The sequence below is a fragment of the Xiphophorus hellerii genome, chromosome 16 (genome assembly GCF_003331165.1).
Source record: "Xiphophorus hellerii strain 12219 chromosome 16, Xiphophorus_hellerii-4.1, whole genome shotgun sequence".
NCBI classification, from domain to species: Eukaryota; Metazoa; Chordata; class Actinopteri; order Cyprinodontiformes; family Poeciliidae; genus Xiphophorus; species Xiphophorus hellerii.
Genome location: NC_045687.1, coordinates 5,491,211 through 5,515,819, shown reverse-complemented (window position 1 = coordinate 5,515,819; position 24,609 = coordinate 5,491,211). Strand labels below are relative to the sequence as shown.

The 24,609-nt window shown below is 37.8% G+C and overlaps 1 protein-coding gene across 2 annotated transcripts in view; it reads right to left on the bottom strand.

Moving 5' to 3' along the window:
* asic2 (acid-sensing (proton-gated) ion channel 2) overlaps positions 1–24,609 on the bottom strand; it is a 344,015-nt gene that overhangs the window by 106,547 nt on the left and 212,859 nt on the right. The window contains exon 1 of one of the 2 annotated variants that reach the window (XM_032587727.1): positions 17,270–19,381. The exons of the other annotated variant lie outside the window; for it this stretch is intronic. Within the exon in view, the coding sequence (XP_032443618.1) occupies positions 17,270–17,962 (693 nt within the window). The 5' untranslated portion in view covers positions 17,963–19,381. Of the gene's footprint in view, positions 1–17,269; positions 19,382–24,609 lie in introns of those variants that run through there. 2 annotated transcript variants of the gene reach the window in all.

Sequence of the window (24,609 nt, the reverse complement as noted above, 5' to 3'; positions counted from 1 at the left end):
GAATGGACAGTCATCCTGAGCGCGCAAAGTCTTTAAACATTACATCTGGTTTCAGCTGTTGGTACTTTTCTGCAAACCACAATCAGAAAATATGATTTAAGAAAAACAAACATGAAGGAAAAAAGAACTTGAATGAATCCATCCATATGCGTTTCCTTCAGGTATGAGAGAGATTGAACAGCTGAGGGTCCTACATTACTCTCTGAGGGATGTCAGCATGCCAACATCATTGGACATTAAAAATCCACTACTATAATAGGAAGGCTGCAGGAGATAATCTGATATTCACACCAGATGAAAACAGACATACTGATCATTTTTGATGCCAAATTTGGCTGACAGGAAGAAACTATGAAAGGGAACTTGCTGGAGAAAATCAGAGCAGAGTAAAACAAGAGAGACCAAACTTGTTACAAGAGTCTGCTCTACGAAGATGAAAAGTCAAACCTACGCTGCCTGTTTCTGAGTGTTTGACTTTTAGAGGAAATAAGGTGGTGACACCATGAATCAGGTAGCTCGCTTTGATCGTGTCAATGATGGTGGGAAGGGAGAAGAATCAAATGCTTGGAAATGTGTCATACTAATGAACTTCACAATAAAAGCATCTGCTGTAGCTAATGATTTCATTATAATATAGAACCTAAGAAATACCTCTAAGACAACACTCAAAGTTACTGACATGATTCTCTTTGCATGTTGTGGCTTATTCTGATATAAAGAAATATTTTTACTAAATGACAAAGATCCTTTGTAGTCTGGTTGCCATTATATACCGGATTCTCCCATTTGCTACTTTGAGACAATTAATGTAAAGCCCTACAGCTATAGTATTTCACATCCAACTGGCACCTTAAGATCAGAGACGTGGGTGTTGGCTAAGGTTAATGAGGATTTTCAGGAATTCAATAACTTTTTTTCTCTAGTTGCATTTGCATCAAGTTGTTCAACTGTGCACTTCCTCTGTGGAAGACAAGATAATTGTAATAAATGGGGATGTTTGCCATATTTCTTTGGTCAGTTGGGGTAAGCTTTCATCAAAACTGACAAGTGAAGAGGCTTCTGAAAACACACAATTGTTTCGATCTCTTTTGATAATGATGCTGAAAATGTGAGGGTATCTGTGGTCACTATGATCTCTAATGTGAATGTTTGATGTCTTAAGGATACATTATTTGAACAAAATTGTAGATGTTTTTTATTTTAAGTAGTCATTTTAGCGAGCTAAAACCTCATGCTGATACTGTTAGGCATATTCTGAGCTGAGTGACTTTTGAACATAAGGTCTATTTTTCAAAAAAATACTAAGATCCAAAGTAAAGTGATTTTTATAAGTCTCAAGTTTCTTTTTTTTCACAAAATATAAAAAAAGTTTATATAATTTTGTCATAAACTATCAAAAACTAACATATAATAGTGATGTGGAAGAACAAATAAAACTTCATAGTGTGAAACCCTTGCAATGAAAACCCCCAAATTACTCAAAAAACAGCTTTTAAAGGAAGAGTGGCAGAAAAAAGCAGAAAATCTCCTGTTTGCATTAGTCAAAAGTCATGTAGAGGACGAGGGAGGAATAATACGCTACCTCAAATAACATACAATCCTTCTTACAAGACTGTTTCATGCTTGGCTTAATCCAGGTTTTCATGACAACAGACAGGCATATGCAAGCACACAACTTAAAAAACAGATAATTTGCACATCAATAATTTAGCTTTCAGTGCCAATCAAATTAAGTTCATTTATATTCTGCTAGTTCACAACAAATACTGTCAATTTCAATTTTCAGTCATGGAGCATTTTTTTCTGAGGTGTTACTGAAGCTGAAAATTAAGAAATTATGTTTTTTCATCAGCACATTACAATAAAATATGGTAAAAATGTTATTTAAATGTGGGATGTAAGGCCATTTTTGATTTGGATTCTTTCTGATTCTACATGTTTTTCCGACGGCATTGTGATTTTCCTAGAGGCATTACAGCTTCCTGCCACAGTCCAAATGCATGCATCTTAAGGTAAAGGGCAATTCTGACTTGCCCTCAGGTGTCAGTGTGAGCTCATGGCTGTTTGTGTCTGAGATTGGGTCAGCCCCTGTGGCTAATATGGGTAAAATGAAATCAACTGTGCAGCAAACGATGGAATGACAAAGCTGCTTTAAGTGATCGCCTGTTTAAAGAGCTGTGAAATCAAGTTGATGTGAAATGATTTGTTGCTTTAGTAGTCACGGCATTCTGCCTATGCAAACAGTCTGCTACATTATTCCATCACTGCTTGTTTTTGAGTCTTTGGAGGACAATGTGAAGCTAAGCCTGTCTGGAACACACACCACCGTCTATGCTTATCAGATATATTCAAGATCCTCATAAATTATGATTATTACCTCACCGCACTTCAACCTCCTCCCACACAAATCAAGCCTGCAGCTATTGAATCAGATACAATGACAACTGTTAGGTTGGAAAAAGTAGAGAGGTGAAAAAGGGCAAAAAACACATCCTGAAACATCTTAATCAGATGCATCATCATGAAAACATCCTGCATTTCTGACACCTGAGTGAAGGAAAGATGTTTTACATCCTGGCGACTAGTAAATGGAAATTTCCAGCCTATGTCGTCAACTTTAGAAACTGCTATGTTTTCTGAAAGACATTAAAAGTAGACACTTTGGTCAGTCCTAACGTCCTCCATGGTTCAACTCAGTGCTGCCGTCACAGCCTGCATGACTCACAATCCCATATTTCTGTTCATTTCTTTAAAGCTTTTTATAAAGTTACCATCATCTGCACAGACAGGCCCAGCATGTCCTTGCTCTGTTCCGTGTCCAGTAAAAGTCCCTGAGGTGGGCAGATGCACCTGTCCTTCAGAAGGACGGCTCAGCCTTTGCTCAAAACTGCTGTCAGGACCACAGTTCTTCCTCCTGCACATCACAATGCCTCAGGGAATGAGAGGAAGTAATAATGACAAAAGATACAAGTGCTAAGAGAAGGAAGGGGAAGAGGTGCTTAACGTCCTTATGCTACAGCAGCCGAGGCATGCCAGTGACTCTTAATGATTGCAGGATTTATACCGCTGTTGAAAATGGCCCACAGAAGGAAATTGAGTCATATTTTTTAGTTACATTAAAGTCTAGGAGCGGTTCAAAGAGCAATCATTGTGTTGTGTGCTAACCAGAAATACACTTTCGCATCAATAATGTCTACAAAGCACAAAGGGAGCCCTGAATGGGAGCAACTGTGGAGTATCAGAGGGTTTTCTGCTCACCATCTAGAGTGCGATGTTGTGGTTTAGGAAGCAGTTTCAGTACACCTTTAGTCATCTGCACTTCTTCAATTGCAAATGTTATCACAAGTTTTATATACTAACAAAGCAAATGCAGATGCAGCAAGCTCCTTGGGTGTTCTTTTTGCTAAGCTAAAAGCACTCAAATTTTTTGACAAAAACGCAGCTATGATCCTTCACCGGAAAAACATGTTCAATTACAGGTGAGACAAACATCCACCTCCAGTTTATCTGATGCACTGAGAAACTCCTTCCAAACATTTATCTTCCACTCCACTGTCTCCCTGCAGTTTTCAAAAACATACAGCAGGAAGATGGGGTCAAGGGTCATATGTGCATGACTGTTTTAATGCTTGATCCTAATTTTTGCAGTGATCAATTTAACCCCTTCCAAAGTAATAGTAAGCCCACTTTAAACCAGCACAAAGATGCAAAACAGAAATAAAAGCATAAAGGAAAACCGAAAACATTATCTGAATGCTGGCACAAATCAAAGCAGAGGAGAAAAATATAAAGCTTCAGATAGAAGTACAGAAAGTAACTAATAAATTCATTTTAATCGTTTTCAATCTGTTATACTCGCGCTCTCATGAGATTGTTGTCAGTACTTAAGCCTATTACATGGCTGGGTGCTTTTATCATTTCAATTACATCATATTCATATCTAAATTCAACATAAGACAAAGAACAAGTGTATCAAAATTCAGGCCTAAATATTGAAACATAAACTCTGTGCACTTACAGTGGCCCTAATGGGTCGTTTATTGCAAATTTGGTTGCTGATGTGGTTGGATTATTTCCGGATCAGATGATCGAAGAAGATATTGAGTGAGCAGAAACTGATATTATGAATCACAGGTTGGGCAAAATTGGACTGTTACATTCAGACAGTAGAATCAGAATTAGTCTTAAAAGGAAAACATGGATTCATTCTGCCTCCTAGCGTTGGTGAAGTTTGGTGGTGGTATTGTAACGGTGTGTGTGATATTTTCATCAACCACTTTCAGTCGCTTAATACTAATTAGGCATCTTTTAAACACCACATGTAACCTACTGTTGTTGACCATCTCCATTCCTTTAAGACCATAATGTACTAATTTTTTTGATGTTTTTGCAGGTCAAAAACCATCCAATCATCTCAAACTGGGTTATTGAACATGACTGTCCTCCAGTGTCCCCCACTGTCACCAGACTCACTTCAGATAGAGCATCTTTGTGATGTGGAGGATAAAAAGATTCATATTACGGATGTACAGCAGAAGACTCTGTAAGGTGCTAATGACCAAAATGTCTGGAGGATGTTTCTGACATCTTGCTGAATTTATGTTAAAAAGAAATAAAGCAGTTCTGAAGGCAAAGAGAGTACAACCTGATACTTAAACTATGTATCTAATAAAGGGGTAAAAATGTTCTATTAATCAGGCATCCAGGTTGAAATTAATGACCCATTCTAGAAGTAAAAGAGGAAATTGGGCAACAACCTGTAGAAAGTTGAAGAAACTGCCTGAAGAAAAACCCAGACCACTGCTGTATTTTCACTTTTGAGTTGCTTAGGGATGTTATCGAAGTCTGAATGTAAACTCTACCCACAGAGAATCCTGCATTGGCCTTATTTATTGAGTGGTCTGTTGGGTTTCACTGAGCTCAATCAATTCACATCTATATTTAAAAAACACTCAATTCTCTGTAGTTTTCCTTGAGTAGGTGAACAGAGGGAGAAAGTGCATTTATGTAACCTTTTACCCACAAACTATGGTTTGATGTTCATGAGGTTGACAGAAAATCTGCTGTGGATTTTAATCACTCGTGGAACCATTTGAATCAATATGCATTTTTAGTTGTTACATAGAAATATTTATGGACAAACAGTTTAAATGAGCAACAATTCTTAACTTTTTCATGTAAATGATAGAAAATGTACCTTTTTATGCATGCATCTGTGGGTTTAACATGATCTGCATGGACCTGTGCTCTATATAAGCCAAGTTATGTTAAGCCTGCCAGAATGTGTTCATAACTAATGGCGTCCCTGGCTGCAATATGGGTATGTGTCTGTAAAAAGCGCGACAGAGAGTGAGAGCTTCAAAAACACTTTGATCTTCCCAGGTTTGACACCAATCTCTGCCAGTCTAGCAAGCTTCCTCTGCCTTATTTCTGTACAGCGTCTACTTTTACCTTTCTTCTTGTTTCCCTCTCTTGCTGGAAGTTTCTATATTTACACGTTCTGTACAAATCTTCCCAAGAAATATCTTTTAAATTTCCAACTGATTTAGTATGTCTTTCATACTTTAGCAAAAATGCTATGATTTCTGTCAGCTGTCAACTTTTCCTTTAAGATATAAATTTTCTCTGATTTTACTTGATTGCTTCTGCGGATTCTATCAGTTTCCATCCAACACCAATACAGAATATTGCAGCAGGAGATGATGTTCTAGTAAGTCTCTGTGTTATATGTTGCCAATAAAAGACTGACCAGAAGTTTGGAGCAATGAATTTGTGCAACATTTGCCAACAGAAGTAGAATACAATGGGAGCAGAATGTTGGTAGGTTCCTTCTTAGAGGTGGGGACTTTTATATAAAATTAAGTTTTTTGAGCTTTATATTATAATATTATTTCCTTTATCAAAATTTTTCATGCATGTTTGAATAATCGTTGAACAATCTGTGGCTGCCAGGTTCTCCAGACTAGCGGCAGCAACTATTAGCAAACACCTGATGGAGCTGTGAGTCTGCTGAGCTAATCATCCAAACTTCTTCTCAGTCCAATGCTCTGAATATTATTCCACTTGGAAACAAAATAATGGAAAGGCGTCTTTGTGATGACACGCTGAATGTGGAGTGTCGGAAAGAGGACAAGCTTTTTAAAGAAACAGAGGCCAATTTCAAGGCGTCAAAATAAAATATATACAGCATTTTAATAAGAAGTGGAGGTAACATAGCTACTTGACTGAGCTATAAAATGGCACTATGTGCCTGGAAAATGTCCTTCATTTTTCATAGCTTCATGGGAGAGAGACCCTAAACAGCCAAAAATAAATCAGTCATGTGAAAGAGCCTCATTGGTGGAAGTCAAAGGATATTTACTATAAAGCTAATGATGTAAGGTCCCTCAGAAAGGCCTGTATATGTGAGCAAGAAAGTGAAGCCAATCCCTGCACTGAGGAAATTGCTGTTACTTCTCAGACTCTGCAGACAGCTCATTTAGCATTAAACACTTCATCTAAAAGCAAAATGTATCAGGCAGATAGCTAACTCAGCTAATGCATACAGTATGAGAGAGAAAGTACTGCTTTAAGGGGAAAAAAAACTCATGAATGTACACGCCATTCGTTTAGACAAAAAAAATAGCAAAATGGGATTAATGAGTTTTCATAGCTACTTTGTGCTCTAAAAAGCAAATACAATGATCAAACACATTTGCATATAGTATCTCTGTAAACTAACAAAAAAGGTTGATTCTACTAATTTTATTTTTACATGGACAGAAGAAAATGTACCGTTTTTTTTATCAAATCCTATTTAGACCACTCCAGATTAAAATATTTCCAGGCATTTTCCACCTAAAGACGTTTTCTTCAGGTGGTGAAAAACAGGTTTTCTCAACATTTAAGACAAGTTATAGGTGAAAGAGTTGTTGTCAAAGAGATGTGGAGATACTCAACAGAAAACACAAGTAGGTTTAGAGGAATAAAGAGTCTATAGCATGAACATAAAAGCTCAGACCAAGGTTATTTAAACATAAAGACTACTTGTGATCACTTTTGAGCAATATAATGTATATTATTCAGATAATTCAGAGATTGGGGCAAGGTTTCAAAGACTTTTAAGCTATTGAATTTATTCAACAGTAACGTAGAACAAAAAAAGTTAGACTAGAAATAAATATAATCAGAGAAAGAGCTCTGAGCTGCTGTTTATTGGACCACTCTAAACTACAAAACCCCACAAAAATGGACTTTATGGAAGCTGTTAAGAAAGGAGCCATTGCTCAAAGGAAAACCTTGACTTTTAGATAATAGGGAGATAAAGCCCTGCCAAAGGAACCAAAGAGTTCTCCAAAATAATGAAACAAATGTAAATAGGCAATGCACACTATGTATCTTAATACTTTTCTTTATAGTTTAACTGGCAAAATTCATTTATGAACCTTTTCTGAACTGTGTTGAAAGAGTGGAGATGAGGATTAGGCTGTGTAGTATGAATATGCTTTATCCTTTCTTCTCTATTCTACAGAGGAAAATTGCAATATCTCATTTATAAAAAGGGCGAGCTGAACATCTAAAGCCTAATTTGCATTTTTTCATCAAAACACACAAATGACCAAACTTGAACCTTAAATGGCAAATTTCTTACTTATGAAAACTATTTCATTTTACTTTTTCCCCTCTAACAAAGTAATGTAGATACCAAAAGTCACAAATGACATTTTTATCTAAATGAATGCCGTTTACATTCAACTCCAACTGGCTGCGCTGCGGTTCCAAGCTGTTACTGAGCCGTTTTAAAGAGGAAATCAAATATTTGTGAGCAGGTTTTAAAGATTTACATATTCAGTGCGAGGGCTGCAAACAGAGCTGAGATGTTTATCTCTTTCCTCCCATCAGATTAAGTGCGACATTGCAACATCTCACGCTGTGTCGCATAAAAAGCCAATCATATTTTGCATTCCTTTAGTTTGTCAGTGAGAAGTTTCATTATTATTGGCAAACACTGATTTAAAAGAAGACGACAGAAGAAAAGCATGTCTGATTTGATAGTGTTTATTCTCAGAACTGCAGTCTCATGCGTATTTTATCCTTTATATTATTATTGTATACTGTGTCATGATTTAAATTTAATTATTGTTGTAGATTCACCAATATTCCTTTAGTGGAAATGTATTAGCTTCAGCTGAAAGAAACGTTGAATGTTCTGATAGTGACAAATACCCTCTTCGATTATATTTCCGTTTTTCTCCAGATTCGTTTTAGAAGAGCTTACATTTTGGCAGAACAAGTCCTGGAGGAAATCCCTCCATCTGAATTTGAGTTTCAGCATCTGCAAGACTGAATGTAAAACATCCATTTTCCTTATTGTGTGTGTGTGTGTGTGTGTGTGCGTGTGCGTGGGTGTGTGCGTGTGGGGGGGTCTACTGGGGTTGTTTGCATATCTATATGGCAGTCATGGCAGCCAGTACAATATTAATAATAAAAATAAAAGATATCTTACAAGTTGAGCAGAAAAGGGCAGTTTCCGGAAATTTTGCTTTTAACTTTGGAAAAATCAACTAAATAATTAATATACAGCTCAAAGCTGATACAAACAAAGGAAGTTATTCATGATTTATTCAAACAATATGAGCAAGGATAAGACTAATCAGAAAGGAGAGACCAAGAGGAGAGGACAAAGTGCTATAAATTGTTTTTCATCTTCACACTACCTACCAACATGGAAAAGAACAAAAAATGACAAGATGTTACATTTTTAAATTGTAAAAATAAACCGAAAAACGGATACTTTTAATCTAAAATTTATCATCTCCCTGTGTACTTTTTCTCTTGATGTACGTTACGTTTAATATTTACTCTTTTTGACTTGCATAAAAACCTCCTCTTCTCAGCTTCCATTGAAAAACACATAACCATTATAGTATTAACAATTTTGTGAAAAAACATTTAAATATAACTACAAGAAATAACTTAAGATGGTGTACTAACTGAAAATATGCCAATTTTTTCCTTTTCCATCAATTAAGAGTGTGATCTTCCCACACAGCACTTACATTTAAAACTCAAAGCTGAAGTAAGACAAAATGCAGTAGAGTACTAATTGATAAGTTTGTTTGTTGAATAATTTATTTATTTTTCTCAAATTCAATCAAAAATAAATAAAAGACCTTTTAGATGTTTTTTAAAACAATGTTCACTTGTAAAATTAGTTTTGAAAAGCAAAAAACAAGATATTACAGCAGAAAATAAATTCGTTTTTTACTGTGTTTACATTTTTTATCACACTTTCTTTGCCTTGTTTTAAACAAGTCCAAAGACGCTGGATTAATAGAAAACTGTAACGGTGATTCAAATATATATATTGTCTACTCGAGTCATCCACCAGACCAAAATCTGCTCACAGAGGAACCACTTGACTGAAGAAGCAGAAGATTAGATGCGCGCTGCAAGGCGTACAGGCAGAAAAGATTGAAGAAGGAAAGACAGAAATGTACTTTTTTCCCCTCTCCCTCACTTTATTCTTGTGAATTTTGAAATGAAAACTAGTGGTGCACAAAAGAGGTGATATCTGTTCGAAGGATAGAGGACGAAAAAATTTTTATTTCAACCAGCAGGTCTATTTCCTGAGTGAAATTACAGCTGAGTTGGTTTCAAAAGGAGATAAAAAGAGGAAGAGTGAGAAGTAACAGCAGCTTCATTTTCCAGCTCACAGTTGGTGTGGATGTCACCAGATCAGACATTGTTGCAGAGAATGGCATGGCAGTATGGAAATAAGGGAACACAGTATAGTGAGATGGAAAAACAGTATGGAGGGTATTGTCAAAAACACATAAATCTGCATTTTATTTACCCAGTGCTTTTAAACCTGTAAGGTTTCCCAGAAAATCATAGTTTCTCCTGCAATTGGATTTAAACTGATGCTAAAGTACACTTTTTAAAGCCTCATGGAGACAAGTTATCTACAGTGAAACAGTTAGAGGAACCAAGACCAGATCTGAATTTTCTATGTCAGTGTCGAACTCAAAATGTTGAGTTTTTTTTTAAAGAGGAATAAACATGTTCTTCACCTCTTTCCAGTAAATTAAAATAGGTAATATGAATGTTTTTTACAGAGTTAGGTCTATTAAAAATTCCAAAACAAACCAAAGACAACATTATTTGTTTTATTATTGACAGATATCCACTGAATAAATGGCAGTTAACCAGAATCAGGTGACTGTCAGGTTGATCTACCCGGCAACCAGCCAGCATTAAACCCGAAAATCCGATATTTTTCTAATTCATACACGCACCATAATAAAGCGCAGCTACACTGCTCTGACAGCAATACTCTGATATGGAGGTAAAGGAAATGTCTAAAAGGAAAAAAAAAATGAAGTCATAGGAAGAACATAAAAGCAAGTGATTTAAAAAAAGGTTGTATTTTCTGACACGTTGAGACGTGTCTGCAGTTCATTAGGGCTGCCAGAGAGTTAGACTTGAAGGACTGTGACTTTGCCTTGTATTCTTACAATATGGCTAACACAAGTGAGCTTAAAATCCAATTACTTTCTTCATCTAAAAAATTTAACCAGAATTTTAATATTTTTAATAAAAGCCAAAGCCAGATAAGACTTAATTTGAGATATTTATAATTATGCAAACGTGCAGAACTTTCACAGACGTTTTACAGTGTTATGTTTTAACTTCACAGTATGATTAACTTTGTAATTACAAACATCACTGTATTAAATGTAATAAGAACTTAAAATGTCAATTTCCAGTTTCAAATGGCTGAGTTGAAGTGGTTAATTGGATTTAACATGCAGTCCCCCCCATTTCTTCACCTCTTCTGGAACAAATGTGGGTGGCCAGTTTAAATGCCAATGCCACCAACAGATCCAGCAGCCTGCTCATGTATTCTGCTACAATGCTGAAAAAGCATAGTAGAAGAGAACAAGGTGCTGCCAATACAACATTTTTTATTCTCAGAGCATACAAGCAAAATTCCTTATTGTCAAGTGATGCAAATATAAATATAGATTGGACGTCTCTACTACATTTCTACTGTTGGGACCGCCTCAAACACTGAAATGTAAAAATCAACTTAAGTAAAATCAAAGGACCATCTGGAAGGATAATTGAGAAGCCATCTGACCAGAAAAAATAGGACGTTATTAACATCGGCTTCTACGGGAAAATCATACTGTGATATTTCACAAAGCGGAGACTCAAACTAGCTTTAGAACCTTTAACGCAACCTAATCTTAAAATGACCTAAAATTAACACGTAGCCTTCTGTGGTGCAACACAGTGCAATTCAACAGAAGCTCCCTGCAATAATCATACATCACCTTTGTTTTGTTGACCTTGTCTCGGAGAGTTGTTGATGCAACTCTTGGGTAATCTATGAATTTTCAGAGCATTTCTCTGTGCTAAAGGCTGTTTCTTATATTAGTTCCATTAGCATCTAAAAATCTGAGCTCAACACTCAATACAAAGAAACCAGTGGGTGGCTCTCGCCCGGAGGTCCTCAGAGTGAATGTTTTTATTTATTTGTGGGTTTTGTGCATATATTTAAAGTAAAGCAAGTTTGTATGCCATACAAAGTAGCAAAGAGTGAGATTTGAGGTCAAGCAAAGTCTTTATACATGTTTCTTGAAACCGCAATCAACGCCTCTGCCTTTACTCGCTCTGTGTCTTACATAAATACTTGGCACTGTTTGTTGTTGATTTTTATCGTAAAACAAAACTCATAATTTAAGCTGTAGCCAATGTCTTGGACACTTGCTGCAGAGTTCACCAACAATATTAAGGGAAAAGAACAACATGTAACATTTTATTTTATTTTAAACTAGGTCAGTGTTTTATGCAGCAACATGACCACATCAGTCTTAATGTAGAATAATTGCATCTGCATTTGGGACTTGATTTAAAATAAGAAGTACAGGTGAGTATTCTCAGTGGCCTTGGGTGTGACCGAGGCAGTGATAGAAAGCGATGTAGTCATTCAAATTAAAATAGAAGACTTGTTCCTGCTTCAGATGGGGAATGTTGGAGCAAATAAAACAAACCAGATGAGCTTCAGTGAAATTGGATCAGGAGTGATGGTAATGGTCGGCATGGGGCAACCTGTAGTTGATGAGATTGCTTTGGTTGGAGCTACAGCGTCCATCTGACAACCACTCTTGTTCTTCTCATTCAGTACAAATCAATAGCTTACAGTGTTGCTTCTATAATCCTACCAAAAGGTCAGAGACCCTCATTATTACCAGGATGTGCTTAAATCTCAATCATAGGCCCCTCTGCACTCAGCAGGGATAGATCAGGCTGTTAGGGCTGCTTTACAATAAGCTTCAGTCAATCTGTTCATTTAGTCTGTGCTCACTAAAGAAAGTTAGTCAACAGAAGGTTCCAAAGCACTGGAAATAAAACGATGGATAACAAGTCTGAAAAAAGAAATCACCTCCTAAACTATTGACTGAACAAAAACATTTTTCTGTTAAATCCTAAAGTAGCAAATAGTCTATAATAGTAGTTTGGATGTAGATGCTTGGTATATTTGTTCTGAACAAGCCTTTATTAATTCACATTTAATAACGCTGCTAAATCAAATCAAGGAGGAATTTCTAGAGCTATGTTTTCCTAAAGCAGAAACATGAAAATGTGCAATATTTATAGAAGACACGGCTGCCCTTCTACTCTATACCAGATGTTTCATCCAGTATTTTTGTAAAAATTCTGCAGCTACAGACTCTCATGGATTCCAATCAAAGGTACTACAACATCAATGTTCTCCCAGAAGGTGGAAACATACAAATAAAACATCAAGTTTCATAAGAAATGTTCTTATAAAACAGTTGCAGCTAAGGATTTTCTTTTATGAGCTGCGGGAGGGAGAATTGACAGCACTGTTGATTTGAAGCAAGATGGTTTACATGCTACCTCTACGTATATGTGTATTCTCTCTGGTCTCTGTAAATTTCCCTTGGGTACAAATGTGCTTTTAGTGTGTGCATGCATAATTGTCCTGTATGTCTCTGTTTTACTCTGTTATAGACTGGCATTCTATCCAGGGTCTCTCGCTCAATGACTTCTAGATTCCAGCTCCCCTACAGACCTCCAAGGTAAGCAGCTATAGGTGATGAATGGATGGATTGACAGGCTGACAGTTACTTTTACACCCTTTTCTCCCAGTCGTTAACTTCTTCCACTTACTTTTGGAGCAAAATCAGGATGTGAAAGACGTGAGAAATCCATAAAAACAGCTTCACTGCTGTTGTGGTTTCTAGAAAGTAACAGTGGCCCGTATTGGGCCACAGTTCAACAAGTGTCAGAAAAACACAAAAGATACACTAGATTCAAAATGTGTTAAAGCCTTTAAAGAGTCTAGACCACATTTGATCATATATAGTTAAGAATCTATATATGATTCAAATTTAATCTTTGAATCAAAGATTCAAATAAATTCAAATTTAATCTTAAGCCAAGATTAAATTTGTCTTAAGAATGTGTGAAGTTTGGGTTTCACACACCCCAAACTTATAACAGTTTGGGATGTTATAAGTTTCCCAAACTTATAACAGTTTGGGATGTGTGAAACCTTAGTAATATTTGTGAAATCATTGTCATCAGAATCACCTTAAAATAAAAATGCTTTGTGTATTAAACAGATTGTACAGATTCTGTAAAAATAGTTCTACAATTTATAAAACACTTACAGTGGACCCCCAGTCAGAGACCAATACCTTCCACAAATACAGGAGACAACACTTACAACTGCCTATTTTAATTGTTCAAACACCAAATACACCTTGGCACACAGTGGACACCATTTTGGCATCTACACTCTTCTATGCCAATCCAGGCAAAGCTTCCTGGATTGGCAGCTTTGCAAATGCCAACCAATAGGATGCCAAGTAGCATTGCATCCAGATCCTTCAGCTCCTCAAGTTGCAATTTATTTCAAACATTATAGATATGTTCTTTGTAAAAATCTTTGCATAGGCAAACTTTCTGCACATAACTTCAAGGGGTCATCTGTGATCTACTGATATAAGCAAGCCCCCCTGAATATTGCTAAAACCTTGTGAACTGTCTAGCAAGCTGGACACATTGTTACACCCAAAAGATGAAGTTTAGCCAGTCAGAAGAAATATAGTATAAACAGCAGAAAAAAAGACAAAATCGTTAACTCCTAATACCAAACTCTTAAAGACTCTTTTGCAGCAACTGAATCGCTGAGATTTTTATAAACACAGAGTTGATGCATCACAGTAGCAAGGCACTCCCCGCCTACAGTGTGATTAGGTGCTACTCTCTAACCCATAGCAGTGGTTAATTTGTCATTCTGGTGCAGTTCTAGATGAAGCTCTGGGAAACAGGGTGGAGATGTGTATCTTCTTCACGTACAGAGGCTCAGCCTGCTAAGGTGCCATTTACTTTAATTGCGGAAGGCGAGAACAGTTTGCCTTGCTCTTCCTTTTCTGTCATTCCCTGCTGATGGGCCTCGCCGAGGGATAGCTAAAGGTACATCACTATTGGATATGTGGGAGGAAAATAGACCATCATAAACTACATCACAGGCTTAATAGATTTATTGATCAGATGGACAAGCTCTCTATGATACAGTGGAATCAGCACATGATACCCCGCAGCTCAAGGGGCTGTCCAGAGTGATGGGTCCTATTTGTATTCCCAGCCAGACACCTATTCCTCCATGTCATCTCTCGTTTCCAACCTGTAGACATCCGTTTTTCTTCTTCTCCCCTGAAACTACTCGTTGCTTGACAGTTCAAAGCATTCTCTGGACTTTAAAGCTGGTGATAACCAGATCCAATCGAAACTAGATTTCACACTCACCCTCTATCATGTCATACAAATTTACACACAATTTAAGCCTTCTCATGTTTATCTCTGCCTTTGCCTTTGCACCTGTGTTCTCGGTATCTCATTTAATGTGGTTGTTGCTTCTGTTCTGGTCTCGGGGTGACAGTGATACCAAAGGGGCCTCGGGGAGTCGTTGCTGACTTGCAGCAGGAGGATAATGAGATTAGTGAAACCACCGAGGCCGTATTAACAGCAGAAGACCCCCTTTAACGTAAAACAAAGCGAGAAAGAAAGAAGGACTAATAAATCAATGTTGCTCTAATTAGCACAGAAAACCTGACTACCTGTAATAAACTGACAGAAACGTGTGCTTAAGATCGAAATCTATTTCATAAGAACTTGTCTATTTGTTCATTTAGTAAGGCAACTTCAGCAGAATTGACCCAAATGTTTTCACCAGTTTTGCTGATATTTTGAAGAGACCGATTACATTTTCAGGTTTGCACAGCGGTTGCCCTCAGCAAACATTATCTCCATCAGCAGCTTGATCCACCCGTAGCAGTGTTCACACATATCAAACGTGAAAATTCATTCAGACAGAAAAAACTCATTGCAGTCCTACACTCAACACAAACAGCTCACATTCTCAGCACATCAGAAAAAAGACTTCACAATAGAAATTAATCTGAGCATCAGGATCCACTTGACTGAGTATTTTACCTCAACAGAGTGACCTGTGACAAGTGAGCTAAAAAAAAAAGACAAAACAAAACAACCTATCTGATGCAGCAATAAAACCAACATCTGGTTTTAGTGGATGAGAGGAAAATCTCTCCCATCCACTGTGAAATTATCTGTTTTCTTTCACCTGACAGTCTTGTTGTGTTTCTGTTATGGCAAAAAACAAAAAAAACAAGACCAAGATTACAGGTGGATCAGGACCTCCCACTTGAGCTGGACAAACAATAGAAAACAAGCAGCTTCAAGTAATCACAACCCCCCATCAACAAGCACTGATCAGAGACTGATAATAGCATTGTACTGAGTATAAGAGTTTGTATTGAAAGGATAATATGACTTTTGTGTTTGACTGAGTGCTGTGAGAAACATTATGCTGCTTTCAAATGGGAATTAGGACCTTGTGTTTTGAACACAAAGATGCACACAGGACAGTTGATGTTCAAGACTTAATCATACAAGTTTTGATTACATTATTCGAAGTTGCTGAAATACAGTGTTTGCTTTTGTCAACTAAAAAAGATAGTTTAAGTGTGTTAATTTATGTAGATGCTCTGAATCATTTGCGTCTTAGCTGCACACTAAACTTTTGCATTAGGTTGTATGCCCTGAAGAGTTTATCCGTTGCCAGTATTTATATTGTAACAAACTCCACAAAGCAAAATAAGGCAGAGTAATAACTTCAGAATTAAGAAAGAAAAGATTTAGACATTTATGTGAAGAATATAATTTAATTTTACTCTGCAATGTTGTGCTGAGCATGTCCTAAACTATCCTTTGAAAAGAAGAGGAAAAATAAGAAAACATGACCAACAGTGAATACGAGTCACTCTAGTTTGCATACTGCAGCAAAACTCTTACTTGTAAGTACTGACCTCCTTGGATGATGGACAGTTGGCTCCATAAGAGGTCTCACAAAAGAGAGTTTATCAAAAGTTGATTTTGTCATTTGATAGAACAAAAGGCACTGCTCTTCTCTATGTCATGTGACCTCTTAGTGTTTTGCATGGTTCATATGGTGTAGATGTTTGTAGATGATTGCAGAAAAACCGGCACAGAGCACAAATGAAACAATTGTCATCAAATCTTGTGATGATCAAAGCAAAGTTATAAGTTTACAAAGCAACACATATACTGTATGTAGTCCATACTTAACTGGGAACCCACAAAAGAATATACATGCCAAATTATCAACAAGGCTAATAAAAATCAACAGTAAACATGCTAACAATAACATAGCACTTCTTCAAAGGGATTGTGATAAAAATGGCAAGACTTCAGCCACAGCAAGATGTGTCTTAATTAAAGACTATTGATGCTTAGAAACAAATGAAATAAAACCAACCATGCAGATGAGAGAACTGTAAAGAAGCATGCTAAATGAGGAAGAGTGGGCACAAAAGCCTACAGCCAAATACATAAGTATGGCAATTTTGGTTTCTGATAGTTTACATTGAACAAATAAGGAGATAACGTCACTGTCAAATCCTCTCAGCTTTCTTGTTGTCCAGAGGATGCTTTCATGGCTAAATAAAACAATGTCCTTTTAAACAATAATGACATCATCCTTTCTGCATTTTAATCAGTGTAACTTTCACATCCAAATGAGTTTTAGGTTAAGAAAGTAGAGTTTTACTTTTCGAGTAGCTGAAGGGAAAAGGGGGAGTGTAAACTTTTGTGTAAACTTTAAAGTTTTCAGATATTTTCCAGAAAATGCAAAACTCAAAGTTGGACTTACGGAGGAGAAGTTGTGTGCTCCACAGGGCTCTCCCTTGTATTTGCATGACAGAAGCATTTCATCCAGCTGGTGGCTCAGTCTGTCCATAAACTCCAGGTTGGTTCCCTCAAAGTTTCTGGGTGGCAGAAAGAGCCTGAAGTCTGAGAGTTTCCTGAACCAGGACAGACGGTCCTCCTGCATCAAGTCCAGAACCATAGGTCTTACTGTCCGGTTAGCCAGCAGCAGGCCAAGCCAGTGGCCAGCAAAGTACAGGTCGCTCTTTGTAAGTTTGTAGAGGCGAATTGGGTTGTTGTTGCAAATAGTCACAGCAGGAAAGGCAAGTTCTTTGGCCCATTCGGTGTGGACTCGTGTGTACGTGGGAAAGGACAGCCAAAGAAGAAGTCGGTTAGAGGACCAGGATAACAGCAACCCCAGGGAGGTGCAGAGGGCCAGCAGCCAGAACGCCCGGCGGCCAACAGAACCTCCAGGGACACAAACATGCCGCAGGCCGTGTAGACGTGTCCTTGACAACAGAGTGGAAGTGACCTGAGCCAGAGTTGGCTTCGTGAGACGTCGCTTGCGAGCCTTTCTGATCATGGCTGGGGAACCCCTCCGGAGACAGTGCCCCTGCAGGGCCATGGCTGCCCACAACACTCCTACAACCGCAGGAGAGGCGTCATTTCCTGGCCAGGCCTCAGGGACAGGGGCCAACATGTAGCTCCAGGAGAAATCCACTATATAACCTTTATCTATCCATGCACTCAATCACAAGAATATTGTGTGTACATCAAAAAGATTCTTGTGTGGTTTAAAGTTGTCCATCACACAGCAGCAGCAGCAGCTACTTGTTGGTCCTCATTCCTAGTCTCAGTCTGAAAATTGCTCCAATCATTCAACTCAGCAGGGAAAGAAGAGACAAATCAGAGGGAAATGTGCTCTAAGCAAGGTGTCTTCTACATGAGCGAGTCCAGAATCCATGGCAGTTAGTGTGACAGTGAACAAGAGATGATAAGACAGAGAGAGCAAAGGGAAGAATAAGATGAAGAGGATACAGAGAAAGAAGAGAGCAGAATAAAAATACCAAAGGCTAAGCAGTAAGGACAAAAACAAATGTAGGAAGGGAAGATAATTAAAATAATGAGATGACAGGGGTGATTGATTGGTTGGTGTGGTTGTGTCTGTCCTAGCAGAGATTTTCTTGTTCCATCTCATCCCTTTTTGATGGAGTTGTAGCTTAGTGCTCCAAAGCCCATCAGGCTCTCAGAGTTGATTATCAATTGAGATTAATATCAATCTTTTCCTGAAATCAGTACAAACTCTAATACATAAAAGATATTCAAAGGTTGTTGGCTTTCAGTCTCTCTGTGCATTCTCACTTTAGATGCTCCGACTCCTCTCCTCGTGCTCAGCTTTGGCCGGTTTTATTAGCTTCTTCAGGGATCCTCCAAGTAGTTTTTGATCTGCTTCTCAACCCCATCGTCACAGATGGAAACCCACAACATGCTTTCACATTTAAAAGAGGGCATTCATGCATATTCACGGACATGCACAGAGGTTTTCTATGGAAAATCTGAGCCAGGCTAATCCACTCAGTGACACTGATCTCAACATCTCTCACCGCCTTTTCTCCGTCTCCTGGTCTCTTCCTCCATAGTTTTTCTCCGCGACTTAGACAGTGCATCTCTCATTTTAATATTCCTGTCATGTCCTCGATCCTCTTTCTAAAAATAATCTCTTCAAATCAAATCTATCAACTTGCCCTCATGCTCCTCCTCTTCTTCTGTTGTGTCAGGCAAGCCTTTGGTCAGGTTCACTCTCCTCTTTTTATACTCCTTCTTTTCCACTTTGTACACACACTCCGGCTTCTCCCTCCGTCAGGAAAGGCTTCTTCGTGCGCTTTCCTCAGTCTGGGTCCTTGTCTGATTTTACCAGCGTTCTCCTTCTCCCTGCTCTGAATGACTTCTCTCTCCTCTGTGATCACTCTGTTTATCCCGCCTCCCTCTCTCTCCTGTGGTTTCCTCCAGTTTACAGGCAGCTTTTCCTCCTTGTGTCACCTCTTCTCCTCCTCTTCCTGCGCCACAGCTCCGTCCACGCTGCCGGTGAGTCCGTCACTGATGAGAGCGCCTGTCTCTCTCTGTGCTAACTTGTGCCGTCCTTCGCCCCCCTCTGTTTGCCTGCTGCTGCTGCTAAGCAGCAACAGAACAATAAGCGGCAGGCGTTTGCGTGCAGTGCACATCAATAAAATTTTGTGCTTTCACTATATTCAAAATCTATTTTTCCCCGAATGTGGAGATTGAACATTGATTTTGAAACCAGTTTTAAAACTGAAACTGCAATTTAAGACGCAGAATGTGCAGCTACTACTCACCTACATCGACTAGGGGTCAGTTAAGGTGCTTCAACCGTCTCATAAGGATGCAGACCCAGAACTCATTGATGGTTCTATGTATCCTCTAAATGTGTTGGTATCCTCTAGAATTAGCCAAACAGTGTCATTGATACAGGTGACTAAATATCAGAAATGAAGGCAATCAAACTAAAATAACATTGTTAACAAATTAGGTCACATAAGAGTTGAATATCAAAAACTAAAAAAACCAACAATAAAACGATCCTGGATGAGAAACAGACTGAATTTATGTAGTGTTTTTCTTGTCATACACTTAAAGCACTTCACACTAGAGAGAAATTCAGTCAATTGCCCTCACAAACACACACTCATCCACAGACCTATTCACTTACAGTAGCCAATAAGAGCCGTGCCCAGGGGCACAGCTACACGTGGCACAGTGAAACTGGAACTGAACCAACAGGCTGTACAGTGATAAAGAGAAGGAAGTTACCCAAAGAACTGTCAGGTCATCCTAAAATTAAAAAAGATTGATACAGAACATCAAGACCCGAGTACTTATTTACCAAATTTGAATTGGTGTACTACATTTGTAAAGGATAGAATCAGAGAATCTCTCATTGATTGTTACTTGGATTTAAATGATCAAAATAGACACAGCACAATGTGTCACCTTTCCTCTTTTTTACTGTTTTCATAAAAGATAATTGGGTCCCATCAATTTTTTATTGATGTAAACTGCATACAATTTAGCCTGGTTGTGTATTCTTTTCTATATTTTTTAAAGTGAGCAAACCATTTCTTTTTTGTGTTTTGTTCTATTTTGTAAATACACAAAAAATGGAATAGGATTTCAATTATTTGTCATCACTTGGTGTTAATTAAAAATCTACATTCTACACTCATTGGCTTCAAATTCCTCCAGGCAAAACAGCCAAATTCTCCCCAAGCCCAAATCATGTGCATGAATGTTTTGGAGTGGTGCAAAAAAAGAGATAGAGCTAGAATTTGCATCAAACCATACCTGGTGTAATTTAGTTAAATGTGTATAAGCAACTGGAATATGATTGTGCTTTTTCTTCATGTTTCTCAGGAGAAAACTATAATTAACAGCACCAAATCAGAAACATCATTATTGCAATTTAAATAATTTTTATATTTTGTTCAGTCAAGTCAAAGCAGTAAAAATGTTTTTTGATATTCAACATAGTTTCCAACGCAGCACACACACAAAAGCTTTTATATTTACTTTCTGTGGAGTCAAAATTATGCACTCTGAATTTTCACATGTACATAATTCTAACACTGATATTTAGAATTGCAAATATTCCATAATGTCAAAGTTATAGTGGGCTACTGTTGGAAACATTATGAAGTATGACCAATAAAGGGTTCAATTAAGGAGAAATACATATTGAAAATGCTCAGCGTTAAATTAAAACAGCATGAGTAGTTGGACTCTGGCTTTGCTTTTAGATTTCAGTTCTCATCAAGAGCCGACTTTCAGTATAATTGTCTTCAGCTTTAATGGGGTCTCCAAATACTACACCAGCCAACAAGCAATAGCTATTCAATACTGAGAAGGAAAATAGGCATCAATATAAATCACCAAAAAGCTTCAGAGACAACTCTCTGAGCTCTTGATCATCCAGCAAGGCAATACATTGCTTTGGAAATTTTGAGGTATCACTCATTAGCATTCCGCAGTCTTCTGCCTATTACTGAGAGCATTTTGTCTCCCAGTGCGACTGAAAATATATTTTCATTATTTTTTACATCTCTTAATTAAACACCCGCAGGCTTGTCTATCTTCATATTTTTTCCCAACTTCTGTTTGTTAAAGTTCCCAATTTATTTAACTTTATAATTTTTTTTTCCATCACATCATGTGCCAAGTTTGTCCTTCCAGCAATATTCAAAACAGGAGGTTAAAGGCCGAACCTGCTGCAGGAACAGTCAGATGTGCAGTTCTGACATTATTTTGACAAAAACTTAAATTGCTCCTAAAGGTCTAAGGATGACTGGATCACTGCAGCAATGCATAACTCCCTTTAATCACATTGTTGAACAGAAATATATAAAACATCATTTGAGCTCCACCCTGCACATCATTTAAAGAAACCTTTCACGAACCTTACAGCTTCCTTCAAAAAAATAAATTATCATAAACATGCACAGATATTGCGTCGTAACCAAGGAGCTCAACCAGAACTTTGAAAAATAGTAAAATACTTTCATCCATAATTCATGTCAGGTCAAAACACAAAACTGAAATGCAGAATTGGGATGTGAAATGCATGCACATACTATTAATTCCTCAAGCAATTACTATGTGGAATACACACACAAAAACAGACTCATACTGCCTAAAGCGAGATTCAGAGGCATCCTTCCAGAGCCTGGATTCACAGGCTGAATAATTAGCTTAGAGCCATAAAGACGGTTTCTCAGTCCAACTAAGCAGCCAGAGTAAAGAACACCTCAAAGGCTGAACGTATTCAATTTGCAATCCATAAGCATGTGGGAAATCATACATTAATTAGGGATATAGTCAACCCAAGCGTCTGATACAATTACACATCGCCCTCTAACAGCAGAGCAATGACATTTATATTCATATACATTTCCTCCCCTCCTTCTCCCAGATCAACTGAGACACTGGAGTAAAATGGTTGTGAGTGATATATAAACCCCAATCAAACATTAACAGAGTCATGCTAATGAGGTGGAGAATGCTGGGTTAAAAATGCTTAACAATGGTAGTTGTGCAAAGTTCCACGTATGTGTACGAGGAAGGCAGAATTTGTGGATGATTAATAAGGATACAAGTTTCATGCTGGCCTCGGTGAACGCTCAGGTGAGCCCGAGTCAGTGGCAAGCGCATGAAAAATGAGGTAGGCGAATAAAATTGTAGATCCTTTGGCAATCTTCCATCCATCAAGCTTGATATAAGTGTAAGTTATGTCAGGCAAATCACAAACATCAACTGGTTTTTCTGCTTCCTGAACTTTAGAAACTAAATGTCAGCACTGTCAGATAGAAAGCTCACAATTATTGGTATCTTCAAAGTCTATTTCTGGAGGTTGGTATAAAATAAAAATCTATGCTCCAAAATGATCAAGTGAAAAGGATTAATAACAGCTGTTCATGTACCTGTAACATGCAACTAATGTGACTCAGAGCCACCATAAGAAACCTTCATTGTAAAATGACAATGGGGGTTTTGTTCAAGCTTGTCCCATTTTATTCGAGTCACTGCTGCAGATAATGACATGTTGAGCCTGGTGAGCTTTTGTCACCAGAACATTGCTGTCATTAACAAATTATGTATGGGTGGATTCATCAAAGTATTTTATTATTTTTAACACTGGAAAAAACAGTGTCAGTGCTGATCAGTGTTGGTGAGTCCTCTCTATTTAACCTTAAATTGATTTGCGGGCTGTGCATTAACATAAAGAATGTCTTTGATGTAGCTGATGTAAGCATAACTGTCCTGCTGCATTTTTTCTCCACTAGATGATGGTGTCCTTGGTTTATTGTTGCAGCGTCTGCTGTAATCCATAAGTGTCATGTTGAACTGTATCTCTATTAAATCTCTACAAGACACTTGTACATTGCAAGTCTTCCTTCTGGGATTTCTTTTCTAAATGAAAAATTGTGTTTGCATTCAGTTTAACATTCTTCAATACGTTCTCTACCTTACTATTGATGTGCTTCTGGATTTAATAATGTTAGACAACTGGATAATTTACTCAAAAAAAACCCAAAACAAGTAAACACCAACTTAGAAAGTCTAACTGGGTTATCAGACTCTGTATGTACTGTTAAAGAACAGCAAATGAAATGTGACATATTTGACTGCAAACGTCTTCTCTGTACTAAGATTGGGTTTCTCCAAGTGTAGCCAACATAGTAAACCAATGATCCACTAAACCATGACTCACCAATATGTTTTCATTTAACATAAACAATATACTTGACAATGCAACACAATACAGTGATGATGGGTTAAAGGTGGAGTTACGACTGAAATCCCGGACGATCCCCCAATTGTTACGACAGGCTCAAAGTCATAACAAAACAGGAGACCATGCAGTGGTTAAAGTGCATAAAAAAGGAATATTTAATAACAAAAACAACAATGGATTGTGGATGTCAGTATCAGTGGTGTAACGCAAATGCTTGGATGTGGTGTATGAGTGCATATGGAAGTGTTGAAGTGCAAAAACAAAGACAAACTCAAATGCGCAAAAGGAGGGGAGCTGAGGCCTGGCAACAGAACACCACAAGCGTCAAGCAGCAGAGTGGACGCCGAAGGCGACCCAGAAGATGGAGACAGCCAGGTTCAAATACTCTCTGCAGGTGTTTCTGATCCATTGATCAGAAATACCTGCAAAGGGGGAGGAGCCCAAAGACAGACAAAAGCAACACCTGCAGCCCAGCCCTTAAGGCCCAGGGCCGTAACAGCGGAGTGTCAGAAAGAATAGGAGCTTCTTAAGGAGACAGAGGCACCAAATTGCAATGTCAAATATCATTTAAGTTGTGTTTGATATATATAGCATTTCATAACAACTGAAGTTAACATAGATATTTGATTGTGCTATAAAATGACACCAAGTGGCTGGAAAATTCAAAATACCCACCCTTTAACTCTAATCCTGTTGCCTTACGCTCAGTACCAAAAGAACATAAGGAGTGATTACACTGATAAAAAAAAGAAGTGTTTTCACAGGATTATCAAATCCCATCTTCATAGCAAAGTGAAGTGGCATCAGTTCAAGTTCATGTGGAAAACACTCATTTTTGCATATTGCCTTAGGCAGTAAACCTTGGCACTGCTGCCAAAAAACACTTGCTTTCATGGTGAAGTTCTGAATATTCAAACAGTGAATAACAAAAACCATACATGGCAAGTTTACTCGTCTAGCTGTCTGTTCTGTCAAGGCAGGAGGTGAAGAGCAAAAAAAGATATTACAAGAAAATGCTTCTGAAGGTAAGAAATGAACATTTT